The following is a 26,695-nucleotide window of genomic DNA, read 5'->3' as shown; positions in this document are numbered from 1 at the left end:
GCCAGACCTCAGCCTGGGAGCTCCCTCTCCAAAGTCGGCTGAGCTACCTCGTTCCAAACCCTTGCTAATTTTACATCTCATGTGGGATCTCTTTAAGACTGTTAAGTTGTGCAAGTGCTAAAAACACCGACCAGAAAAATCTGCGGGACTTACTAAGGTGGCAGAAACGCCCGTACAAGCCGGGGTCGCACAAGCAGGCTCCGTAGAGGCGGTGGCAGTGGCCGGCGCTGGCGCAGCTGCACCGCTTGTTGCAGTTCTTCCCGAAGAATCCTCTCGGGCAGCCTGGGCAGTGCACAAACACGACGGTCGGCATTAAAACGGGGACACCCGGGCAGCTCGCTCGCAGCAGGCGCTGCAGAATCACCTGCCGCGGGAGGCGCCCGGGGCCCTGCGGACGGACGAGCCTGGGGCTCCGCTGATCCCGCCTCTGCCCCCCGCCGGCTTTGGCCGAGTCGCTGTATCCCATCCTCGCAGCGCACCCCCTCTCCCCCACACTTTTCTTGCCTATTATTTAAAGGAAGAGCAAGGCAGGGCACTCCTCAGTGTTACAGTATGTCTTGTACCGTGGAGACTATTCTTATTCTTGCCCTTGGGATGTACCATGCACATTCACGTCTGGGTAAGAGCAAGGGGGAATCGTGCGGTTCCCGGCACACACCATACCCAGCAGAGCAGCAGGAATCTCATACCATCCTCGCACAATTTTCCGTGAATTCCTGGCGGGCAGTGGCATTGCCCTGTTACGGGGTCACAGGAGCCTCCGTTCTGACACTTACAAATGCTGGCACAGCCTTTCCCGTATGTCCCGGGGGAGCAAGCTGCAGACAAAGCAGGGAAGATGAACGAGCAAAGTAATTTTTTCCCCTGTGCTAGAAATGAAGTGAAATAAGACTTCCATCATCCCAACTGAGCAATGGGAGAATTGCTTTAGTCAAGCAGGCTCTAAACAATGTCATATTCTTTCTATATAAGATAATAAGTGTACAGTCAATATTGGCTAGACAGAATTTTAAAATGACACTTGAAATAATCAGGCTTACTTAGCTGATGGAATATCCAAATTCCAACGTCCAAATTCTCCCCAATGCGGAATATCCAAATTCCAACATTCAAATTCTCCCCAATATATTTTACCCTCTATACAATGGATGAGTCTTAAGAAACATTGCATATGAAGTACAAAGTTTAAAATCAAAGCACAGTTTTGACTCTTTGAAGATAAATATTTTACACCATTTTTTCCTCCCAAATGCCTTTATAAAAATAATATTGCAATTTTCTAAAATACTTAGTGTCTTGAAATTGCACACAGAATTATGTACAAAAATGGATCCGTAACAGGATGGGATTCCTTCCTAAAGCTCGAACTGTTCCAGCGTAAGACAAATTGTGAAATAGAGCATTGCTCTATTATTTGCAGCTTGACCTAGCTGAGTAAATACAGTTGCAGGAATCATCTGACTTAACTGACATTTTATCAATGTACATTAAGAAACTTGACATTTCACATCAATTTTCTTTCAGTTTCTTTTGTGCGTTATTACAGAAATTTAGTTTCAGTTTTCTCAACTGTTAAGTTTCCCCTAAAACCATGCACCATACTACATCTTAAGAAAACAAGAATGAAAACACTCATATACGACTAATTCATACAGATCACATACTGTATTTATCCTTGTCAATGCCTACTTCATAGGACTGCAGTTTAGACTAATAATTCTTTAAGTTCCAAAGGAGAATTCCACTATATTACAAGCACAGAAATCTACTGAAAATATATAACAAACGTTATCATTATTTATGAACTAACTAATTTGTATCCTATCTTGGAAATTTTTTAATCTACGCTGAACCACGACAGCGCCATGAAGTAAAACCATCCTAACCTGACAGGCTGAGTTGTCTTAGGTAAACTAGAAATTATTATTTTAGTCCTCTTCATTCCCATTCTCTCATCTGTAACCAGTGTCTATAAACCAAATCCAAGATTGGTCTCCCAAAATAACTATGGGCAGATGGTTGATTTCAGTCATGTACTGTTGTTTCTCCATTTTTGTCTTCGTGATGATGCCTACAAAATAAACCTGACAGCGATTAACCTGAAGACCACTGCCTACCAATGCTAAGTAACAATTCTTCAACGTTTCTTTGTCCCATCAGTGACAACGCAGCGATGGCAATTCTCAGTGTCTTGGGCCATCACGCTATATACTGTGAGCACAAATGAAGAGGTCCATCTCAAACATACAGAAGAACTGCTTTGTGAAATCTCAGATGAGCAACACCTAAGTTTTGCCTAACTGCAGATGAAGAATTGTGTGCACTGTACATCAAGAAATAGCCATTCCATCTACACAGGTGGTTTTGGCACATACTTCTGAACTAGGAAGATCTTCTACTAGGAGACAGGAATAAGAAAGGAAAAGACTCACATAGAGAGTTCTGACCGACTCAGTAAGAGAATTCTGAAAAAAATACGATTTCCAATATTAAAATTTCCTTGGAAAGGTTAACTTACGTTAAATAATAAAAAAAGGTAAGAAAAAACAAGTCCAGCTTTACCAACACAAGAAAAAAACATGCCAATTTCTCTGGGATTCTATAAAGGAAACGCTACGTTAGCATATACGTCAATCAGACTGCTACACCACCTGCCAGGACAGACTTTTGAAACTCAGCTAAGCAAGTCGTGGAACGAAGCATGGCAGGCGCACTACCGCACCGTGGCACTCCTCAGCAGCATGCAGAGCGACTAGGAATGAATACCAGCATGACTAGTTTGCAAGGGCTACTTGCATCAGATGGCAGTGACCTCACTGTTTGTTGTATAATGCAGCACTCCTTACAATTTAATGTACCACGCCATAATAAAATCTTAATCATAAAATTTTGATCTGCCAATGAGACAGCTGTACTCCTTAAAGACCTTTTCAAATTAAAAGTGTAACAGTTTGTTACTATTTCCTATCTATCTACAGTGTCACAGCACTAGGACAAAGCCCCTAACATTCAAATGTCATCCAAATATACAGTACTCACTTTCATTACAGATAATACCATTCCACCCAGGTGAGCAAATACAGCCACTGTTTTCAGTGTTGCATCTGCCTCCGTTCATACAATCCTCACAGCTCAAGCTACAGTCGTTGCCAAAAGTGTTATCAAGACAAACTGAAACAAAAAAATACAGGAGATTTAGTGAGCACACAGATAAGACTTTCACAAGCTCTCACCTATCGTTCCAGATGCACAGGTGCCAAAATGATATGTGCAGAGACTGACAGCTGGGAAAAAAAAATCATTAATTATTGGCACTGCAAATATCACTGGAGCATCCCAAAAAGTGGGTCCAAATGGAGCTTCCCAAAATTTCTTCTTCAAATTTTGGAGTCTAAATGAAAAGGAAAGCTGGGACTTCTGCTGGAATTTATTCCATTACATACTGTAATTCTCGAAGAGCGCTTAAAACTACTTTAGAAAGCAAACAGCAGAAACAGTGAAATTGCATCTAATGCTTAACAATGCTGTGTATAATTAAAAATATTCCCTGACAGAGGAACATCTTAGTTGCTTGTGAAGCTCTCCATTTTGTTATTTTACTGCAGTAGGCGGATGCTGTGCTATTTTTAACAGCAAAGTTGAAGTTATTCTAGGAAAATGTAAGATTAACACACACTTATTACTCCTTCTTTTCTTCAGGATATGAAAGAAGGATATATTTATCAGAAGAATCAAGAAATATGAAAATGCAGTCTTCCCTCACCTTCCCTACCTTCCTTTCCTCTCTTGCACGCAAATAACAGCACGCACACACACACGCTCTCTCACACTCTCTCTTTGTGGTGTCTATGAACAAAGGCACAGAACACAGAAAGCAAATGTTAGTCTTTGCTAAAATATCTCAGTGACATTAAAATCCTAACCACATGGTCACTCTATTCCCTGACAGGTTTTATGGACGTAGTTGGAGGTTTTTTGGAAGGGGATTTTGAAAAATACCTGAAAGCAAATTGGCAGATTCCTGGTGAAAAACAACCAACCTGCTGACTTACTGTTAGCTGAAGTAATTTTCTATGTAAGGCCAGATTTCCTCTAGGTCCCAGCACCCAACTGTTCCTTTTTATAAACCTGAACAAATGCTGAAGCTTTCAGAAACAGTCAGAATCCCAGTGTTCCCACCACTTTGAACACGTTGAAAATTCATATCAATGGACAAGAATATAAATTACCATTAAAAATGTCATGCTTCCACATTAAAAAGTCATTCAATCCATAGAATAAATATAATCACTTGCAATAGCTTATTGTTTAAGGAGAGTTTTTGTTAATAGAGATTGCAGCACAAAAACACATTTGAAAGTGTAAAGAATAATTTAGTATTTGGGAGGTAAAAGAACTTACTACACTATTAAAAGCTTCATTCCTTCCTCACCTTTGCCTACAAACCATCAAATGCTGCAAATTCTCAACTTTAGAGAAAGTGCAGATGCTCAGCTATGACTTACAGCACACAAATTCATGTGGCTAGACATGAATACAACACGCAAAAACTAGTCAATCAATATTTGATTGTGGTTTCTGTGCCTGATAATTTTGCCTGTGGTTATCTTATTTGTCTGTTTTCCAGTTGGTTATCAACACCATTGAGTCCAGCTGGATGCTATGTGATCTGCGAGGTCTTCACATTTTTGTTCATAACGATAAGTTAAACCTCTGATTAAAGCCAAAACCAGTTCCTGAATCTGGCTGTACGGCCCAGTCCTTGGATGAGTAATTAGAGCTCATGAGACTCTACAGATATAAAAAAACATAGGACATAAATAACAAAAACAAGAAATCTCACTCCTCCCTCATGAGATACCAGCACATAATGCAGCCATCTGAAAGCGAGCACAGCTTTCAAATGCACGATGCTCTAAGCGAGGAAATTTCCGTGTTCAGCTGGAAACACAGGTGAATCACGAATGTCACGCAAAGTCTCGGGGGAGTACAAAGCTGTTCACTAGAACATGCACATGATGTGCTACAGGCACTCACTGCTATGGCTGCGTATACTCACGGTCTAGTTTGCCACCGGTTGTGACAGGCCCCTAAGCCAGGCAGAGCTTTAAGCAGATACATCCATGCTTTTTCCTTAGAACATGCCCAACCCATGGAAAGGGATCTGAAGCTCTAGAGGTAAATTGTACTTTATCGCAAACAGGAATGACAAACATCTTAAGCAAAACCTCTCCGAGCAGAATAAAACGGGTTTATAAACAACAACACCCCACCTTTTCCCCAACTCTAGGAGAAAGGGGAGGGGAGCAAGAGGGACATTTCCTACGGGCTTGCTCTCAGTACAGAGGCTGCGCTGCATTTTGTGCATTGCAGTAATGAACTCCGCACAACTCCCTCTGGCAGCACGAAAAGGATCTTTCTGCCTGTTGCCTTTGAGGCTTTGGAGAACATACCCTGCTTTCTGAAGAAGTCTCCTACCTCTTACTTGTTGTGTTGCTCGCTTTACCCTGCCTCCCTCCTCTTGCTTCCCCACTTTCTCCCTGGCAGACTCCAACAGGAGCAGCCACTATGGGAGCCTTTCTCCCTGTTGCCCAAACACCTCCTGTTTAAGGGAACGGAATATAAAACAACATATAACAACTGCTACTTCTCCCGCTCTGTACGCTCTATGGGAACCAGGCGCCCGCGCAGCGCTGCAGAGTGTCCCCAGCAGGAGCCGAGCCAGCGCGGGGCACAGCGCCGGGTCCGGAGCGAGACCCGGCCGGGCTGCTGCTCTGCGTGCCGCTCCGCAGCCCTCCGAGGGCAGGCCCGGCGAACGCCTCCTCCCGCCAACCTTGGGGGACGGCGGGGAAGCAGACCTAACGCTCAGCCTCGCTCTGCCCTTCCCGACAGCTTCAGCCGGTCGGGTTCGGACACGGTCTTTCTCCGGAGTCGCCTCCTAAGACCATTCCCCCAATTTGCTGCCGTTAGGAGAACCAAAACTCCTCCACTCACCAACTCTGCGCACCAGCGTGAGCTCTCCTCGCCTGCCTTCATCCTCGGAGAAGGGGTCGAGTGCGACCGCGTAGTGAAGGAGCTGGGGCGGGTGCCTCAACTGCAGACCGGGAATCGCCACGAAGCCCACGTCCACCTCCACCTCGGCGCTGCCTGCCGCTAGGACACACGCACATCAGGGCCTGAGCCCCAGTCTTCAGTCGCGAGACCTTCCCCATTTACCACTTTTCTGTTAGATTTTTCTGCTGATCTATTTTATGGTCTGCATTTAGAAACAGAGTTTCTGTTATCCAAAACAGAGAAAAGAAAGAAAATGCTTCTCTTTCTTTTCTTCTGGAAATAAACTCTGGACCTGGAATGGAGCTCAGGCCAAGGCCATCTTCATCACTGTGCCAAATTTTAAATTGGTAGTTTCATTTTCCTTATTTGAAGTTTGACAATTTATGGTTAATAAAAGTCATTACTTTAGCTTGCTTTGGAGATCAAAAATGTAGTGTGAGGTCGACTTTCTGACTCATCTTCAAATAAAAGGCTAAAATTTGAGCCTTAAAATGATGGTATATCTGTTGGCTTTCTTTTAGTAGTTAGATAAAATATCAAATTCCGGCCCAAAGTTTATGAAAAGAAGTAGCTAGGCTAAACATTTTTTTTCTGGTTACATTGGCAGAAATCCACAATTATGCCACTGACCTCAGTGGAAAACTTGCGCTAGCTCATCTTAGCAGAATTTGGCCTTTTTTTCCCGCAGGATATTAAACTTCTTGATAAAACAATACAGAAAACTGTCCAAATAGTATTCATTTCTAAAAATAGAGGGTTTATGTTTTCAGACGTGTCCAGGGAATATAAAAGTTCAAAGCCAATTGTCTGAATATGAACTTGGGATCTCCATGCTGCATATAGCAGTACCCTGGCCATGCTTAAAGATGGCTCGAGCTGGCCGCCCAGAACCCTCTGAAGTTCCTGGTTCTGAATTCATAGTCTCTGTGAGAAATGTTTAAAGGCCATCAAGATATAAAAATAACTTACCAATGCAGGACTGTCTGTTAAGACCAAGCCCGTAGCCCTCCTTGCAGGCACATTCATACGATCCCAGAGAATTAACACAGAAATGGTCGCAGTGGCCGTTATCAAGACGACATTCATCCACATCTAGAAAACCAAATATAAATGCTAACTAGGCACAAGTACCTCTGATCGGATAGTGCAGTTTAAGCCCAGCTGCATCTGAAAAATTACTCTAGACATATGAAAATCCTGTTTTCTTAGCACTTTGAGGCTCTCTATTTCTTCCCTAGCATTGAAAATATTAAAATATTTCAGGGCAACATGGAACAGATTATTTCACCTATAATTTTGTCTTGAGTAAAAACAGCTGCTTTAAGCTGTTAAGCTCAGCTGATGATCCTTTGGCTAGTCTGGGAGCTCTCCTTTTGCAGAACTAATCTTTAAAACATGTCAATATAAAGTATGTGTGGAGAGAGGAGGAAAAGTTCCCTTGTGCTGACCCATCTCCCACAGCCCCACTTGTCCATGCTCGATGACGAGTTATTACTGTATTCCGGTGTTAGAAAATGGAAATCACATTTGAAAAACCTTATCAGCAAAGCTGGCACACGGCCGCGGAATCTTTTATTGGGGAAATTGCTAGAGAACACTGGAATGAGCTTGGGAGGCTTTTCCTCCTTGCTCTGCTGTGCTTCGTTAGGCAGAGGCATCGGTATTAAACCACTTACCATCGCAGCGGCAGCCATCGGCGTTCAGCTGGAAGCCCGCTTTGCAGGCGCACTCGTAGCTGCCCACGTAGTTGATGCAGAACTGGGAGCAGCAGGCCTCGCCGCTCGCGCACTCATCCCGCTCTGCAAGGAAGGGGGCAGCTCAGCGCAGCCCCCAGACGCAGTCTGTGCTGCAAAAACCCGGCTCCCGAGGAGCCACGCTCAACAACTGCTACGAACACGCTGCTGCTCATTTTAGCTGTCACAGCTTTGGTAGGTAGCTACTGCGCTTTTTAGCAAATGCCTTTCTATGTCTTCCTCCCCCGTCGCCCACATAAAATGTTGTCTGAATCCTGACAGCAGCCTGGCTCCTGCCTTCATCCACAGCAGAGGATATGCGCCCTGTCTGCGAGTCTCAGATGCTACTAGATAGTTTATAAAGTAGACAACATTAGCTAGGTCTTGCCAGCAAATAAATGGCGCCTCATAACAGCAATCTACATATAATCATTTGCCCTTTAGTATGTTTAACCTTATTCAACATAAATTAGCAGGGAAACCAAGCTCTGATCCAACAGAGTATTTGCTGGCAGGGTGAACTGTTAGGTACAATCGTACTTTCTGATAACAAAGAGTCCATTGCCTTATTGTGCCTTGTGTCCGTCTGGAAATTGGTATGGTTGGAGCTGCTGTCCTGATGATTAGATACAGGAACCAAGCTGCTATCTTTTAACTGCAGGCTCTCAGCTAATCTCAGCCCCTTCAGTCTGTTGAGCTATTCAGTAGCCATTCAAGGGGTACCTTGTCAATGCTGAGTTTGCAAAAGGCTTTTGAGCATTACCTAGATGAGCAACCACAGATGTGGAAGGTCAGTGTCTCAATTAACCTTGGAAAGAGTGCCAGCGTTATTAGGAAACACTGACAACAGAAAGAGGAGAAAGAAAATGTAATTAATCAATCGAGGTGAGGAGGTCAGCATGAAAATGATTAATGCAGGTTATTTGAACATGGCATGTTTTCCAGAAAAGTCACAAGCAGAGTTTCTCTGCAACATTTCAGATGATATCTTGGTCCAGCTTCTATTAAGAGCCCATTGTCCGTGTAGGAATGTGAAGCCTGCATCCAACAAATAGGATTTTTTGCTTTTAAGAACAGCTTTTCACTTCCTCAGCCTTGCCAAAATCCTCACCTACGCTCTCACTTCCTTCGCTGTGGCCAGAGTAACTGTTTTCCCTCTGAAACCTCCATTAGCAGGTCTCTGAACTCCAGCCTGGGCAGAATGCTACTCTAAGTCCTTTCATGTATACAGAGAAAGTAGACTGGATAATCCCACTCCAGTGAGTCTCTGCTCAGGTCAGCGTCCAAATCTGCCTTCCCTCCTTTCCTCTCCCCTTTTTTAAGCTCCACTGCTAAACCCCCTTACAGTCCTTACAGTTCCCCTGTCCTGTACGTGGCTGTTTTGATGCCAGTCTGCAGTGCCTCTCCTCTTCACAAGATGTCCTGCCCTCTACCTCTCTTCAAATGTTACTATATTTTTCTGTGATGCCTGTTCCTTTGGGGTTGTTCTCTTGTCTTGGCTATTCCTTAAATTTTTAACAGCACAGTGACAGAAACCCTAAAACAGTATAAAATACGGTTTGCATAGCAAAAGCTATAAACACAAAAAAATAAAAATCACACTGTAAAACTGTATGAAACATGAAGGAATTTTTAAGCTCTTCTCTTGAAATAAAAATCAAATCTAATACTACTGCTTTCACTTCCGAAGTGTAACTTCTCACACAGTCAGAAGTGCAGTCTCATCAGCGAGTAAATCTGATGGAAATAGAGTAACTTCCACAAAGCACAGTGGAGCCTGCATGTGAAACACTTCTGAAAAGCAGTCCTCACCCTCACAGCTAGAGCCAGGCATCTCCTCTAACGGCTGGCTGAAGAATGCAAAGAAAAAGGATCGCAGAAAGCCCATGCTTAGGCTGTACACAACGAGACATTGTCATGACAATTTAAGTTGCACAGAAGTGTCATTTTCAATTTGGGAAGAAGAAATACTTCTCATGAATTAATAATCCCACCAAATGCACAGAGCAAAGCAAGCTGGAGCACTGACTACGGAAGTGCCAGAGGACAATATTAATTAAAACTTGTAAGAGAAGGGAAGGGAGGGGAAAGGTATTTCCTCAGGTGACAGCTCTCCTCCAGACCTCCCCTGGCAGGGGAGACCCTCCTCCGCTCCGACAGACCAGCGCCACCCCCTCCCTTCCCCTGACGAGATGCGGGATTCATGATAAATTACCTGTGCACGTTTTGCCATCCAGAGCAAGGAGATAGCCGTCACTGCAGGAGCAGCGAGGCCCGGCGGTCGTGTGCACACAGTGATGAGAGCAACCACCGTTGTTGTTCTGGCAGCTATCAACAATCTCCATTTCGATGCCTTGCAGAGAGATAAATCAAAAGGATGTTAAAAAGCAAGCATGGGAGGAGAGTAACTGGAGAATAACCCTTCTGTAAAAAAAAAAAAAAAAAAAAAAAAAAAAAAAAGGCATCCATAAACTGACTGCTGTAGCAGGAAATATAAACTAAGCTAGCACGTACAGCAGAGAACAGCAAATTTTGGAGTCACTGAAAACTGGATATATGTCTTGTGTCGTAACAGTGGGTACTTCAGTAATGTGAAGCTGGCTGACCGTATTAGCGGTCGACCCACTAATGTAGTGTTCACAGGTTTCTGGAGATTTATGTTTTGTTTGAATGTAACAGTGAATTCTGTTTCAGGAAGCATCTGAGAAACCTAGACAGCTAGACGGAGCTATTCACAGCTGAATCTGCTTAGCTCATTCTCCAAAAAGCAGCTTTTTTAGCTTTGTATGTGAGTGGGGGTTGGTTTCTAAACCATCCACCAAATACAAATGCCTTTCACGTTTTCATAGCAGAATTTGGCTCCTAAGGCTGATAACTAATCAGGAGCACGTAAGATAACCTGCACGTTTTGGCCCCTCACTGCTTGCTCAAGGAGGGGCTTGGCAGCTCCTTGGTGTAAAGTGACTCCACTAAGGCTTTCTTCAACACCTTACAAGCAAAGAGAGAGCGCAGTAGGACGCCCGCTCGCCTGGCCCCTTACCCTGACAGAGACCTCCCCAACCTCCGGCACTTGGTTGTACCGCATGGTCCTCACAAAATTTTGGTCAGGTCTTCTGGCAAGTCTCACACAGGGAAGAAGCATCTTTCCATCTCACTCCACCCATGTACTTCAGTAAATAATTCCTTTACACTGAAAAGAAACTATCCTGGTCATTTACTGTGCCTTCGTTCTTCATCAGTAAAACTGGAATAACAGAACTTCCCGACTGCACACGGTAAACAGAAGAATAAAGAATTGCAAACTGTTCAAAAACTGTGATAATTCTGATCAAAAATATACGCAGAATGTTTTCATTTTTAGAGTCTGTTCTCTAATATCGTACATAAGGTACAGAGAATCATGATGACAGACATTTGAAAATCACAGTGAAACCTAAGTAATCTAAACCACTGTTACTGTCCTCATAACAGATCATTTCCTATCTATGTATTAATAGTACTTCCTTTGCCATTGCACTATTCACAGCTCCCCATTACCTATAAAATAATTCACCAGTATCTCTCTCTAATGCTTGAGTTTTGTTTTTAATTTATGCCAGTGCTTTGAAATTGATTTTTCTTTCTTATTAAATATTTCTTACACATAAATTCTTAAAGAATGCATTCATTCTCTGGCATGCAGGATATTTTCCTAAGGAAATTCTGCTGAAAATTCTTGCACAGTATTATTAGGCGGAACAATCTTTGCCCACCTCTTTGCTAAAACAGGCCATGCTTTTGTCTGCATTCCAGTGAGCTTATGTTAGGTCCATAATAACACCAACTCTTCCAAACCACCTCCTTTATTAATCTAAATTTACCCTCAAGGACAGCCCAGGTCAGTCCCCTTTTCAAAAAAAGCAGTTTTTCTTAAGAGACCCTGCTGGCAAGTATTAAATATGTAAGGGGGGAAAACAGGGCTCAGTATTGTTTTAGTTTGGGAAATTTTAGTTGTATAACTATTTTTTTATCCCATTTTTTTAAAAAAAACAGCATCTGCTTAATAGTGTCAACAATCTCAGGAGAAAATGTGGGTAAACCTTGACAGATAAAGACAAGAGCAGAACATCAAGTCAGTTTTCTTTTGTATCAGATTAGAATATAAGAAAACTGGGAGATGGGGACAAGAATTAATACATTTTGTAGAATAGCTATATTTTGGGTAGCTCTGGAACAGAATTCGTTATACACTGAAAAGAAACCAGCAGGGCTATTTGCTCTTTGAAACGCAGTAATTAAAGACTGTGAACACAGGCTTAGGAACGTATCAACTGCAAAAGTGGCAACAGCGTATGATGAAGAAAATAATATTAAGCTTGAGTTTTTGCATATATTTATTTTGCTGGGAGTTCTAATCTAACTGAATTAAAAGTGAAGCATAGCATTTTCCAGATAAGATAGCCTGAAAAGCATAGCTGTAAAGCTGTCACTTACGGTAGCACTGCTTTCCATCAGCCCCTAGCTCAAAGCCGGGATTACAGGCGCAGGTGAAGGATCCTGGAGCGTTCACACAACGATGAGCGCACCTGGCTCTCCCTTCTGCACACTCATCAATGTCTGTGAAGCAGAGGCAACCATTTGGATATTAAAATAAAAAACAACATCATTCTATGCCCATATGGATATATTTCCAAATGTCCACTGAAAAGAACATGTTAGTCCACATACGACAGAATCTAATGAATGTCAAACCCTCAGCATTAGTCTCCAAAATAGTTTTTTTTTAATCTCAAAACTGCTAACCCTGAACCTCTGAAAATTAATATTTATAATATTAAACATTATATTTATAATATCAGTCAAGGTAGCTTGTTTATTAACTAATGCAAGTAACAATAAAAGAAGCCACCTGAAGAACTCAAAAAAAAATCCTGTCTCCTAATTCCCTAAAATTATCACCAGATCCTCACAGCCATGACATTTAAATTGATGGAGCAGGAAATATCTGATTATTTCATCAGTGACAGATGATTTGGATTAAGTGGTGGGTAGTTCTCAGCAGGTATGATGGAGACAGACCTTCTCTGTCACAGCCCTGAGTCCTGCAGTTTCTTCTACATAAAGTCCAGCAGGGAGGCATCTACTCTAACCAAAGGAGCATCAGCCCATCTGCGAGAAAAGAAAGAAGGTGAAGAGCTCTGCACGGAGAGCCTGTTCTTCACACAAACCTAGGTCAAACAGCCCGTTCCTCATCTTTACGCTCAATAGCTTGTATTTGCAGATAAATGCCACTAAAGTCATCCCATCTTCTAAAAAGCTCAATGGAAGAGCATGAGAATATTTTAAAGGAATAATAATAAAAAAGAAAACAAAAAGCTTATACTAAGTACTTCTGCCGTAGTGTAGCTGTGCAAAACACCAGTGTCTGTGCAAAAGCTGGCATCGTCTTTCACGTGCCAAACGCCTAGGTGACTTCCTGCTCCTTCTCTTGTTCTGGCATTTCGCTTGCAAACTGCAAATCATTCATCGCAACGAGCATGGGTCAGACCGTCTCTCACAGGAAAGAACTGTCAGGTGTGCAGATTGCTACTTTTCACCGTAGCAAACCACTTCCTAACAGTTTCCTTTCTCTACATTTGTCCCTACAATGACACGAGGAGGTGTTCACCGCTCCTCTCAGGGACCCTTGTACTTGAGCACAAGCAGGCATTTGCACACAATCAGCCTACTTGCAAAAAGGGGCCCCAGGCACTGCAAAAGCCTTTCAAGAGATCATGAAAATTTAAGGGTGAATGACAGCTTCTCTGAAGCAGCAATGTGTGTAGTTCCTGCTTAGAATAAAATGAGTTATTTTCCCTTTTTCTGTAATTAATTGTCACTTTGCAAGTAGAATATGTTGGCAAATGCTGTAAATGTTTTTGTTTGTTTTTTGTTTTTCTACTTTTCAAAAAGAAAAAAATGGAAAGCCATACCACAGCTGCCATCCTGCATACATTTCTTCATCTCCTGTAAATACAGCTAATAGTTGAAGTATGAGCTCCCCTGCCCTCTGCCTCCTCCTAACTTGGTTTCTGAGAAGTCAAGTACTAGCTTGAATTGTGCAAAAGGCATTGAACAACATCTAGGAGCAAAACCAATAATTCAACATTCACGCTAAGAAATGAAGCTTAATGACTCATGATTCAAGACTTACCATGAGGTCAGGAAGAAAATTTGATCCAACATATAGCATTGCAAGTTATCTCGTGCATTAGGTTATACATAAATTAATACAACTGTCAACATACCTCCAAGACAAAATGAGTAACATTCTGAGCCTGTTATTAAATCTACTGCTGTTTGCACCTACTAGTCATCATTGTAGTGCCTGCAGTACTTGAAAATATTTCAGGTGGTCAGTAACTTTACTGAGACGAGTAACCCCAGCAGAAATAGTGGAATCCCTTACGTGCGCCGTGTAACTCACAGGGCTTACAGGCCATTCAGGAAAATATTCAGGGCAAGAAGCAAATCCTTTGCAAAGCACTCAGTGCACTAAGATGACAATTTAAGTCTCATTAAAATTTTGTCCATTTTTTCTAAAAGAGTAATTCAAAATTACTGCCTGAATATGTACCCTGCTATTGACAGTGCTGTTCAAAATTGGTTCACCACAAAGGCCATAGGTGCCTGCACTTCATAAAACTGCTAAACTATCTAGCTTCCAAGCACCACATTAAAAGAGAAAAGCAGTTACTTTAGTCCTTAATTCGCCTAGATTTGGTGTCTGAAATCCTTTAGATCCTTTTGAAAATCCAAGACTAAATATGGGACTTTGGAATTCAACTTTTTAAGCTCTTTGGAAATCTTAGACTTCACAATTTCTTTCTTCGCAGTAGCTTCTCTATTAATATGGAAACAGTTCTCCAGCTAAAAACCCTTTTGAATTCTAAATAGGCTTTCAGTGACCTGGTTCAGAGTGTTACTTGAACCAATTTTCCAGGAGCTGTATCTGGGGCATTATTTTAAAGGGACCATACAAGAATAATGCTACGGTATCTACAAATCCAATTGCTAGGAAGCATAATTTAGGAGATCACATAGAGTAATTTTCATTACCAAAACGGTCCTTCAAGACTACTGGCTGATAAAAATATCACAGAAAAAAATGTTGTTTCAAAATGGACACATTTATTAGTATAACATATTCACTTCCATTTAAAGTTCAGTAAGCCAGAACACTGCATAATACCTCTCCTCCCAGTAAATAGCCCGTATGCAGTTTCTTACCTAAACAGGACTTTCTGTCTGCAGAAAGATAATGCCCTGGATGGCACTTGCATTTTGCAACTCCTCTCTCATTTTGACAGATCTGTGAGCATCCACCATTCCCACTTGCGCAGGGGTCTATCGCTGAAACCAATTAGAGCACGCTGTCAACTTAAAGGTCACATTTTTGTCTGAAAATGGTCTTACCTGCCATCGTTACAACTAACAACTAAGATTACTGTAGCTGAAAGAGATTAGGCTGAAAAAATATTTGACAGAAGTTGGTGTATAGTTAAATCCATTCTTTTACTGTTTGCTATTTTCTCTGCTGTTGGACAGCGTTTTTCATAGAGCAGTAGAAACACTTTAAACAGTGGGAAAACGTGTCCCTTACGTAGGACAAGAAAAGTGCATTTTACTCTTATTTTGCTATAACTGAACAGATTTCAGGTTTTAAGAGTTACTCTAAACAATGGCAATTAGTATTCAAAGACGTGTGAACCCATAAACATAGGTAACAGTGGAGCTTGCCCCAGAACAATGTGTTCAGAAGTTGCTAGAGAAAATAAATATTGAAGAACCTCAAAAGGTTTTTTAGAACCTCTAAAAAAAATAAAGCGTTAATACTGTACGTGAATATTTGTTTTTGAACAGCAACATACCATTTCAAGAATACGCAAGTTCTAAGTGACAATACTTACGAACACATGTATAATTGCCTGCAAAAGTCTCCAACTCCAAGACCTCACTGTATTTTATGAGTTTGTTCTCTGGAACGCACACTGGGAACACACAGATTTGCCCAAGCAAATGAAGACTTTGCACACTCACATTCAGGCCAACATTGACAATTGGGACTGTTTGACAGGTCTGATTTGGGTTAAGAGCCAGAGTTTTTATACCAACATCTGATACGCTGCCCAAGTTTTAAGTTCCAGCGTGGAATACTAGCTATACTACCGTGCTGCTGAATAACGTTGCCCAGGCAGATTTGAAGGATACTTTTGAAAACGCATCCTCGAGTGTTCTGCTTAGTTTCAAAGCTCTTCAAAAGTTAAGCCTATTTCCTTAGCAATTCAAGCTGTAATTCAGTTTTAGCATCTTCCTAATTACTGTCTGATGTGAGACATTTTGATCAGTATTCCTTGCTCGCTGCCAGCCTGCCGGTGGCTGACCCCAAGCACTCACTCCAGCAGTACCTGTCCGGTTTTATTATGTCAGAACACGGCATGTCTGAATAACAGATACTTTTATATAGATATATATAGCTATAGAGGAGGAGGAGGTCGGAGAGAAAGATTTCTCTTTTGTACAGATATTTAAGTATTTTTTCCCATTTCCTCCAATTTTCACCTGTTCTCTAGGTAGTCGCTGGTGGTCTGTGCCACCGTTTGATGACAGACAACACTGTCCCAAAACACATCACCTCCTTGCATTTCAAGAATGTGACCATTCAAGTCTGCAGGACGAGTCTGACTTGACAGTATAAAAACAACCACTCTTCAGGATATAGGACTGAAATTTTCTGTCGGACATTCAACACAAGGTGCAAATAGGTTTCCAAGGGACAGCAGCTCTTCATCCCATGTGACACTTTGCAAAGCCGACAACGGTTCTGTAGTTTCACAATTTCTGGTCTACAAAGGATTTAGATTCACGGAGGAACTTGTTCCCTAGCTGGTATAAAACATTGATTTCTTTGCTGGTTCTTTTTTTATTTGGATAAATTAAATGAAATCGCTATCAAACAGCATCTGTTAAACCTGTACATTGTAAAGGTTTTCAGAGCTTTAATTAGGCAATGATTACAGCACAGAGTAAAACTTGTAATAATCTCTGGAATGACAACAAGCAAATGACAAATTATAGGGTAGGTGATAGTAAAATGTAGCAATTTTAATAAAAATAGCAGCCTTTGAAGTCCTTATACAAGATTAAGGTTTGTAAAAGAAAGAGATCTTCACAACATAAGGCAACTACCGATTGACTTGTTTTATACATCTGTTCCTTGCTGCCAGAGGCAGAATTCAGGAAAAACTCAAAATTGTTCATTAACGTTCTTCCTCCTACATATTTGACTCTCTATTTTTTGACTCAATGACGTTGTAAGGTAATAGACTCCATGCTATGAAACTTTATCTCCAGCTGCTATGCACTATAGCAAAAAACATACTAGAACTTCTGTTTCCTACATGTCCCAGGACAACCAGGAAAATCTCACCTGAAAAAAACATGCTACTGCATTGATTTGTGATGGCAGCAATGTTCTCGGTGTAATTGTGAATTCTGATCTCTTACTGCAGGTCTATTTTGATATTGGGTCCTGGAAACTGTTTCATGTCCCGTGGGAAGTAGAGAGCAACTGCAATGCATGTGCTATGGACACTTGCAGACCTTCATTGCACAGCTGCAAAGGACAGGGCCCACTCTGCAGTCCTATATTTTACATCATCCAGAACAGCGAAAAAAAAAAAAAAAATAGAGAGGGAGATGTGGGTCTCACTAAGTTAGTTTACTTGCTCACAACAACCATGACTTTATACTGGAAAAGACACAAAGTAGGCCGTTCTGTACTGCTTTTCAGGGCTACCAGTTGCAGAGTTCACTTTCAAGGAGTCAACTCTTCCCCTGCTGCACAGAGGGGCCCACTGCTGTAAAAATCCTCATGACCTCACAAGCTCTCCATCCAGTTCTTTCTGGTTTGAAATTAAAAGCCATCAGGCTCACCTCCTCCCACCTTTTCTGTTTAAAATGTCTTAGGACTCCTAAATGCCAATCCAAACGTATTCACGGCCACTTTACACGCATTTGTTCTTGTAAAATTCCTGTCTGATAGCTTAAGCAGTGCTTTTCTCTCCAGAGTGTTTACTCACTATGAAATTTATGGAGAAAAGCATCCTACTTGGTCTTCATTTTGCCAGTCAAGTTCCTCTTACAAGACAGGTTCTCCTTTCTCTGATCGCAACGGTCCTCCTGGGGCTTTTTTTTTTTTTCCTTATTATATTTTGATTTACATCATCGTGAATGTAGGTGACCAGGCACGCACACAAATCCCAGATAAGGCCTCACCAGCACGCAACACTAACCTTGCACCTTCTCCGTTGTTCTGTAATTACTAGCGGTTACTCACCCTTTGGTGACGAACTGCTGCCTTCAGTGGGAGCCTGACCCCAATCAGCCCCATGATGTGAGCGAGCGAGCTGCTACTGCCGCCTGTATTGCAGCAAAACCTCACAAATTAGGGGCTCGGTCCTGCTCATTTTGCCACCGACGGAGCCGAACTGCAGCAGAAAGGGACCGCGGCGTCCGAGACGAAGGGGGAAGTTGTGCGCGAAGGCCTGACCTGATCCAGGAGCCCAGCGGCTGCCGAAGGGCAGGATTCCTCCCTCCCACCCAGGCACCACCTCGCTCCCCGTAGCTGCGTGCTCCCAGTGCCTTGCGGTCTCAGAGCCTGCCAACTGAACCCCAGCAAAAAGCAGCCGAGAGTTTAACGCTGGGGTCGGTATGCCGAGCCGGCCCCACCGAGGATGGCTCAGATGCCAGGGTAGAGCCAGCCCCACCAAGGATGGCTCAGACGCCCAGGTAGCTAGAGGGCACACGGCTAGGAAAGCAGCCCCGAAGAAAGACGCGGAGGAAGATCTCCACCATCCTGTCCCCAGCTAATTCTCTCATTTTCTGACTCATTCTGACAATCTCAAGGACAAAGCACAACCACCACGAGAGGCTTCGCCACCCAAGGAGGCCAAGGAGAAGCAGGCCATGCGCCGGGACGCGGTACGCATAATCTCTGCATAGAGCAGGACACGGCAAGGCCAAAGCTTATGGCCAAGTGCTCACTGCGCACAGCATGAGTTGGAAGCAAACTGAACAGCAGGATTTACTTACACTTTATACACAGCATATAAAATCTCTGAGCAGAAGAGAAGCCATATGGAAACAGTTTTGTGACAGGAATTTTAGCGCAATAAATCCACAGATTTGGCCCTACCTTTCTCTGGTGTGTTCGGGGGTGCAACACGCATGCGCTTACGAAGAGGAAGGAGAAGCACGGCCTCAAAATTGATAAATTTTTAAGGTTTAGTAAAATAACATTGATCAACCCCAATGGCAGCATTTCTCTTCTACTTGTGAGAGCATTTGTTTAGTAACCTGAAGGGTGGCTGAATGAATCAGACTGCGATTACAGATAACAAACCAAAAGCAGATAAAGAAAAGATGTCGGGTTGAATAAAATATATTATACAGGCGAACGTTATATACAACTTGATAAGTAATTAAACATTAGGATTTCAAATGACGAAGTTCCTAACCTATGCCATCATTGTCAGCATGTGATGGATTGCCAGGGATCTGCTGGGCTAATAACTTGTTTGTAATTATGAACCCGGGTAAACTTCACACCTCAGCCGCGTGTAATTTCAAGCCTGTTAATAAGCAAATCCTAAACCTGCTTATGTAATGTAATCCCCAGTGCACTACCCTGGGGTCTTTTAACAGTCCTGAATTTTCCAGCGAGGTTGCACAGGATTTGCTTTTGCAGATTTGCCTCCTCTCTGCAGCTGGTGGCCTGGCCGGCGGTGGCACCGGTCGCGGTCCGCCCGGAGCCGAGCGCGCTGCTGCTCGCAGCCCCCGGCCAGCGCTGCAGGAGCTGACAGCTGCGGCCAAGCAAGCACGGAAGGAACACACGTCAGCAGCCCACCAAATTTATTTCCCGTTTCAAATACGTACATAATAGTAAAAATACGCAATCCTGTACTTTTTACAGCCTCTCTGTACAGCTTTTATAAATGCACCCGTCCCCACCCCCTGCCTGTATTAATCTCCCTTGCGTTCATAGCGTTTGCTCGACACAGAGTCCCACGTTAGCTATAGCTAGTGCTTTGCAGAGAGAGGCAGGTAAGATCTAAGAGCTGCAATGCTGACTGAAGTAGAGCCACCCTTTGATCTGACAGCAGCAGAAACACTCAAGAGTCCACTGAGATAAGAAGAAAAACCAGAAGGGCTCCACTGGCATTTTTCCATTGTTTTTTTCTGTCCCTGCTATTATTGATTAAAAAGAAGAAATTGTCTTTCAGGCTTACTTCCTCAGCCTCGTGCCCAGGAAGCTCTAAGTGACAGGAGTCACAAGCTCCCCAGGACTGCAGGATGGACATACAAAATAAATAACCAGGAATAAAGACATTCTTTAATATGCTTCTTCTTTTACACAGGCAAATTAATATTCTTCTTTTGTTCAATATATATCCCCAGCCTCTGGAGAAACATTTCTCCTCCTGCCAAAACATGTTAACACACACCCACACCTATTCACACACTGCATATAAAAATAAGATGGATCACTTGAACCTGCTATTGTACTGCACGTAAGTAAGTGTGAGTACGTATATGACTGTATCTATATATATTTTAAAAGCAGTGTTGCATTACATTATCCCTGGATAGCTGGAAAGACTACTTGGTCCTTCATGGAAGATATTAAGTTCTGGGCCCACTGAAGTCAGCAAAGAGCTTTGCTGTTTATTTTGGGAAGGCCAGGGTGCAGAAGCTCAACAGCACATTAGTTCAGTTCAACAGTGGTATCTGCCAAGGATCCATAACAAATATTCAAAAACGTTAGCCACAAAAGCTACTGTGGGATGCTCTTCACCCTGTGCAACCAATTAATTGAGACCAAATTGTTTCTACAATCAAAAACGTGTTAACAACAAAAAAAATAAACTTTTTACTCTAGTGTTGACACACACAGTGCAGCAGCCAGGAGCTGTCTCTCCTGCACACTCGACCAGACCTTGGCTGCTGATCTGCACCCAAGAAGAGTCTGCAAACCTGCTGCCCAGGTGAGGGACCTCACTCAAAAGCCGCTCGATTTCTACGGCGCGGACACCAGCCCTGATATGCTTGAAGTTCCCGTTTGCTGCATCTGAAGATGCATTTGTCATCAAGAATACTCAGCTAAGATGAAAAGCGTTCAGAGCATAAAACGCCTTAAATCAGCTCCAAGCAATGGGATCTACATTTTGATTTTTAAAAGTGGCGTTTCGCCCTCCTTTTCCATGCATATGCCAATTTCAAAGTAACGAAAGATATGAAGTAACTTGCTAAATTTTGTAGGCTTTAAAGCCAGTAGAGGACGAAAGTGACCCCTGCGCCGGGCAGACCCTGCACCAGGCGAGCCACAGAGGCTCACACGAGCACCCAGCCAGCCCGGGCTCCACGGCTTGCTGGCGTTTGGAGAGATGGATGATCCTGCAGCAGTCACCAAAGGGTTTCTTTGCCCGCTCCCGTGGCATCTCGCATGCTACGTGAGAGAAGGCGCTAGACTGAATAAATTACTTTCGCGCTGCCAGGCTCCGGCAGCGCATCTTTGATCAGGAAAAAGGAGAGACTTTGCATATAATAAGCCTAATTCCACTCTCATAAAAGGGTTTACAGCTCCAGGTTGGAGCACGTTATTATTTGCATAGGATTTGGGCAGAAACGTGGCACTCCCTCCACTTCCCAAGATTTCGAGCCCGGGAGAGGAGCTGGCCGAGCTGCCAAGGCGTGAAGAGCACAGGGGAAGGGGCCCGGCGCGAGCCCCTCGCCGGGGCTGCCGGAGCCGAGGCCTCACGGCGGCGGGCGCCGTGACACGGAATGCGACTCCAGGTATACGGGGCTTTTACTTTGTGGCAGAATACTGATTATAGTTTTGTGAAGATATTATCTTGTTTGCCTCACCTATTAAGAGGTTCAGTGTGCAAAATTCCCTGCAAAAACCTGCATCCCAACAGCTTCTCTGCACGAGGCGGCATCAGGGGTAACAGCTGGCACAAGAGATGAATTGCGTCCTAAAGCCCGTGTTCTGTTTTCACTTCTAGGAGTTCAAATGGGAATAAATTCCAGGAAAGACAATGAATTTACATAAGTCCAAAAACACAGTCTGGTACAACAATAAACATGTTCTTTGTCTGAATTTCTGCTTTCCAGGCATCAGTAAGTGAAACTTTAATGAAGTTAAATTCATTACATTAACATAATCAAGGCATTAAAAACAAAACAGAAACATTGGCCAGTGTTTCCTTTGGTTACTTTAACTACCTAGCGGGTAAGCGAGCATTCAGGCTGGCGCACATACCTAAAAATGAATTTGATATAGAGAGAAATTTATGGGACAAAAAAAGATAAGGAAGAAAAAGCAGCATTGGAGAAGATGGGAAACTGGCAAAACACAAGGTATCAGAGATCATCAAGGGATTCAAGGGAAAGTGTTTTACCTTTCACACGCTGTTCATAAGTCACCAGGCAACCCACTGCAGAAAGGTTATTTGTTTTAGAGTATGTGCGGGAGTTACTAATGGAATATGAGGAATGACAAACTACAAATAGATTTCTTCTAATCTTGTTTTTTAAGGATCACACTAGCAGTGCGAGGATGGACTAAGAGGTTAGCCAAGATCCCAAGCACACAAGAAGGATGTGGGAGCAGGATGGGCCTCTCTGTAAAGACCTTGTGACAGAACCTCAGTAATCTTCCATACAATCACACAACAAAACACGCTACTTTAGGTTTTGCAGTCTTCAGAGGTGGGCTGAATAACTTCTTAGAAGAATACAGATCCCCTTCCACTTGTATGTGCCACTTACAAGCCATCTTGGCTGGATAATCTGCTTCCCTCATGTGATTTTGGCACTTTTGCTCCCAGAAATGTAGGACCGCCAGAAAGAAAAAGAGGAGAAGAAAAGAATGAGCATAACAAGTCAAGGCTGTGTTCAGCTGAAAGCCTGTGTAAAGGGATGCTTGTTTCTTATTCCTGTATCTGAGATAATAACCCTTCATAAACAGATCGTTTCCGGAACGTAGTCCCTTTTTATTCGTAGCATGCCTGAGAGGCTGTTACATCCTCTCAAGTATTCACGGAACAAATATTATTGCAAATGTAAGCCCTCTTCGAAATGCTGGATGTTCTGCTTAGCGGCACCGGGTCAGAAGAGACACGCGTTGCTGTTTTTACTTCCTGATGAGTGCTCAAAAATTTACGTACAAACTGGTGAAGCAGAACAGACGGTCCGTCCCCACCGCTGCCCTGTCACTGAGCACAGTCAGTGCCCGTCCCTAGGCCAGACGCTCTTGGAGGTCTGTTTTATATGAAATGCTTTTTTCCATCCTCATCAATGAGCTTTTGTCTTGTGCTCCAGAGCACGAGAGTTTATTATATCCATTTACTTTTGTTGTCTTGTCTAAATAGCTGAAATGAAACTCAATGTTCTCAGCTCAGTATTGTGTATATCTATTATCATGATAGCAGTTCTCCCTGTAACTTACTTCTGTCTCTCATCTTAGCATTTATTTCTGTTTCTCCTGGATAACTTCTGAGATGTGGTGAATACAAGTAACATTGTATTAAGTACTTTTAATAGCTTCTTGTGAATACTTACATTTATGAAATGAGAACTCATTTTCTGATAATGTTCATGAAGAGGAAAACTCTAACTGAACTTCTTGATTATTTATAACAAAATAAAACTCTACCCCTACCATGTTAACCGTAGTATTATACAAATAAACTCATTTAATCCCACAAATATCTGCTTTTTATGTTAAACACTCACTTCTGTTGCTCTTTTCCTTCCAAGCCACATTAGTCATTTTTAATATGAAACTCCTCCTTCAACATTTGCTAAACGAGATTCTCTTAGGAGGGAGTAACATAACTCAGGCATCACATATTTGACATGTAGGTCTTCTCTCATCAAAGATAGCTACCTTTCTCTATCTTCTTTTAATTTACAGAAAAAAAATCACTGTTTCCAGTAAATAGGAACCATTCCTTTTTATACTGAACTTATTTCTTTCACACATGTATTTCCATACCTACTCCTTCTCCTACTAAGAGCACCAAGAAAAGACCGAAACTTCACCATATTATTCATTGTAGCTAATTATCAAAATGCTAGTCTTTGTAAAACCAACCAACCTAAAAGGGCAAGTTCTTTAAATACATAAAAAAATTATTCCTACATCTTGAGCACTAGTATATCTTGTGTTCTAGTTGCACCAATAAATTTATTGATGTGATAATACAAGAAATGACTGATGACATACTTGGCTGATTTTAAGCATGACCAAGGGACTTCATGCACAAAGTGAGACAATGACAAAGCTGTGAGTGAACTTATTTTGCAGATGTGATACGACTGTACTTAACTGTTCTCATATTATTTAAAGTCAAGTTGAAAACATTCAAACGAGACATTCTTTTCTTCTTCCTAAATGACAGAACATTTAAATCCTTTTACAGAATCTGATAACTTGAATTTTGTGCTAGCTTAACTGCAATACAAGGACAGTATATTTCTTTTCTTTTCCTTTTCTTTCTTTCTTTTTCTTTTTTTTCTTTTTTTTTTTTTTAATAAGATGCAGAATAAACTACAGATTTGCTTCTGGACACACAGTGTCCAACATAAGAAATAGAATTTATTATCAGTTGAATGGCAGATGGGCTTGCTAGTCCTTTCAAGAAACACAGAATGGAAAGTGTGTCTCCTTAGTTAGCTGAAGTGTTCAGCTCCATGGTGCTCTCATTTACACGAGCATACATCAGGGTAGCTCTGAACTATACATCACTGGATTTTCACCCGAGTTTGAAAATAGATACAGCCTTTAGGATCATATCAACCCTGTTCCCATTGTTTTTGAATGGCTGATTCTTAAAATGGGGTTCCTCTGACCAAGGGCAGATGTCTGTAAGTACAACCGAGACCATCGCTCAGGTGAGCAGAGCGGCTATAGCTGCAGCCATCCATGCTCTATTTGTAATGAGAGCAGTAAGGGTTGGGGGGAGCTTACAGTCACCAAATCCAGAAGCAAACATATATAAACTGAATATTTCCAATTGGGAGCTTTAGAAATAATTGAAGAAAGGTAATTGGTTTGGTTTGCTACTTTTGTTGCTGGGTTCCTTTATTTTTTTTCTCTTGGGTGTGCTGCTGAGGAGCACAGCACAGACTTTGTTGGCTCAGCAGAGAAGGTGGATTTGGTGCCACATGCAACAAAATTGCTACAAACAGGGCTGCAGCAGATTAGGATGTATTCCTGATGTGCAGGAGTGATGCAACCATTTAAAGGCAGCTTTAGATAAAGGAATAGATCAAGGGGAGATAGGACCACCGTGGGAACAAAGAGCTATCACAAATCTACCACCTCCTAATTACCAGTTAGCAGTGTGAGTAGAGTCTCAGGAAAAGTACTTAAAACTCAGCTTCATATGCACGGGCCCCTCTTCTGTGAGTAGAAAGGATTAGCACAAGATAAACATACTGTATTACACCTGACAAGAGAGTTTTGAGCCCATCCTGTGCATCCTTTTCACTATGCCTAACAAGTGAAGTATAAAACAAATCCAAGAAGACAAATTTGCACTGCCAATGGTTTTACATAAAAATTCAACACACAATGAAAACTGAAGAAGAGAGAGCAGATGAAGGGAAGAGCTCCACTTCATGCACTTTCTGAAAATCAAAGACCTCTGAGATCATACTTAAATATTTCATTAGCCTTTTAAAAAGCTCCCTCTCCAGCTACCAGTCTGTAGCACCTTATTCCCAGAAGTAGCTTAGTAATTCACAAGTTTGGCCTCTGCTCTGGAGCCTCTAAAGGGAATTATCTGCTCCGCTCACTGCAGCACTGTCTCAGAGACTTTGCTCTTCCTCTTACTCCTTGACTCTGACCATAGCAATGATACTCTCCTGCTTTTTCTCAAAAGACAACCTTGGAAACCTCACAGGGTCCCAAGCTGACGCAGACTCATGAAGATGTTTGCCTAGACTGGGTTAAAATCAACTTCAGGGTTAGTTTAGAGCCTTCATTTATGACCACTGAAGACACAAGCTGCTTTATGGAGTCGAGCGCCTGGAACAGCAGCATGCTGGCAGGCAGGCAGATTTCACCAACTATTGTTGGTGCCTCCTCAGAAAAAGCAGGCAGAAAGAATAAAGAAAGAGCATGAGAAATGGGGACAGAAAAGCCAAGAGCATGGTTAGAATGTGCAGTGGGATGCAATGCAAAGAAAAATGTTCAGAATTGGAAAACCTTTTTCATTTGAAATGAGGACATTTCATTTCTTTGACTCCTGCTGGCTTAAAAAAATGGATTTTTTTCACAAGACTGCATCACAGAAATACCGGATGCCATCACCGCTTTGTTCTCAGAAAAGAACAATTTTGGAAATTCTGACAACTGCTTGAACAGAAAAAGATAATATCCTTTTTGAATTAGGCAAAATTCGGATTGAGAAAGACTGCACATCTTTGCATTTCTGCAAAGACAGTTCAGCAGAGAAAAAACATCTTGAAGCATGTGAAATAACATTTACTTACTTATGCAAGTGCGCCCATCAGCATGGAGCTTGTATCCCATGCTGCACTTGCAATAAAAGGAGCCCTGGGTGTTCACACAGCCCTGCTGGCAGCCTCCGTTCACTGCTGCACACTCGTCAACATCTAGAGAAGAAAGAGAGATGACTAAAATTACAGAACAGCCTCAGAAAAGACATACTGTTGTTCTCCTGGACTATACATAGATAATACATAATGCAATCATTGCACTTCGATTGTTTTTTTTTTCCATTTGTTTGTTTACATTGCTTCTGCACTGTAAACAGAGCAAAGAAAATTGAAATTTTCCAGAGTTTTTCGAAGTTCCT

At 42.3% G+C, this 26,695-nt stretch overlaps 1 protein-coding gene across 1 annotated transcript in view; it reads right to left on the bottom strand.

The window, feature by feature from the left end:
• Positions 1–26,695, bottom strand: part of LOC134144240 (multiple epidermal growth factor-like domains protein 6) — a 196,195-nt gene that overhangs the window by 47,778 nt on the left and 121,722 nt on the right. Inside the window, exons 6-15 of the mRNA XM_062583022.1 lie at positions 26,370–26,492; positions 15,036–15,158; positions 12,261–12,383; positions 10,003–10,140; positions 7,731–7,853; positions 7,024–7,146; positions 5,995–6,153; positions 3,040–3,171; positions 690–818; positions 154–282 (exon numbers count right to left, since the gene is read on the bottom strand). Of these exons, the coding sequence (XP_062439006.1) occupies positions 154–282; positions 690–818; positions 3,040–3,171; positions 5,995–6,153; positions 7,024–7,146; positions 7,731–7,853; positions 10,003–10,140; positions 12,261–12,383; positions 15,036–15,158; positions 26,370–26,492 (1,302 nt within the window). The remainder of the gene's footprint in view (positions 1–153; positions 283–689; positions 819–3,039; positions 3,172–5,994; positions 6,154–7,023; positions 7,147–7,730; positions 7,854–10,002; positions 10,141–12,260; positions 12,384–15,035; positions 15,159–26,369; positions 26,493–26,695) is intronic.

This window comes from Rhea pennata, chromosome 9 (genome assembly GCF_028389875.1).
Source record: "Rhea pennata isolate bPtePen1 chromosome 9, bPtePen1.pri, whole genome shotgun sequence".
Taxonomy (NCBI): Eukaryota; Metazoa; Chordata; class Aves; order Rheiformes; family Rheidae; genus Rhea; species Rhea pennata.
Note: the sequence above shows the minus strand (reverse complement) of the source record. Positions and strands in the feature narration are given on the sequence as shown.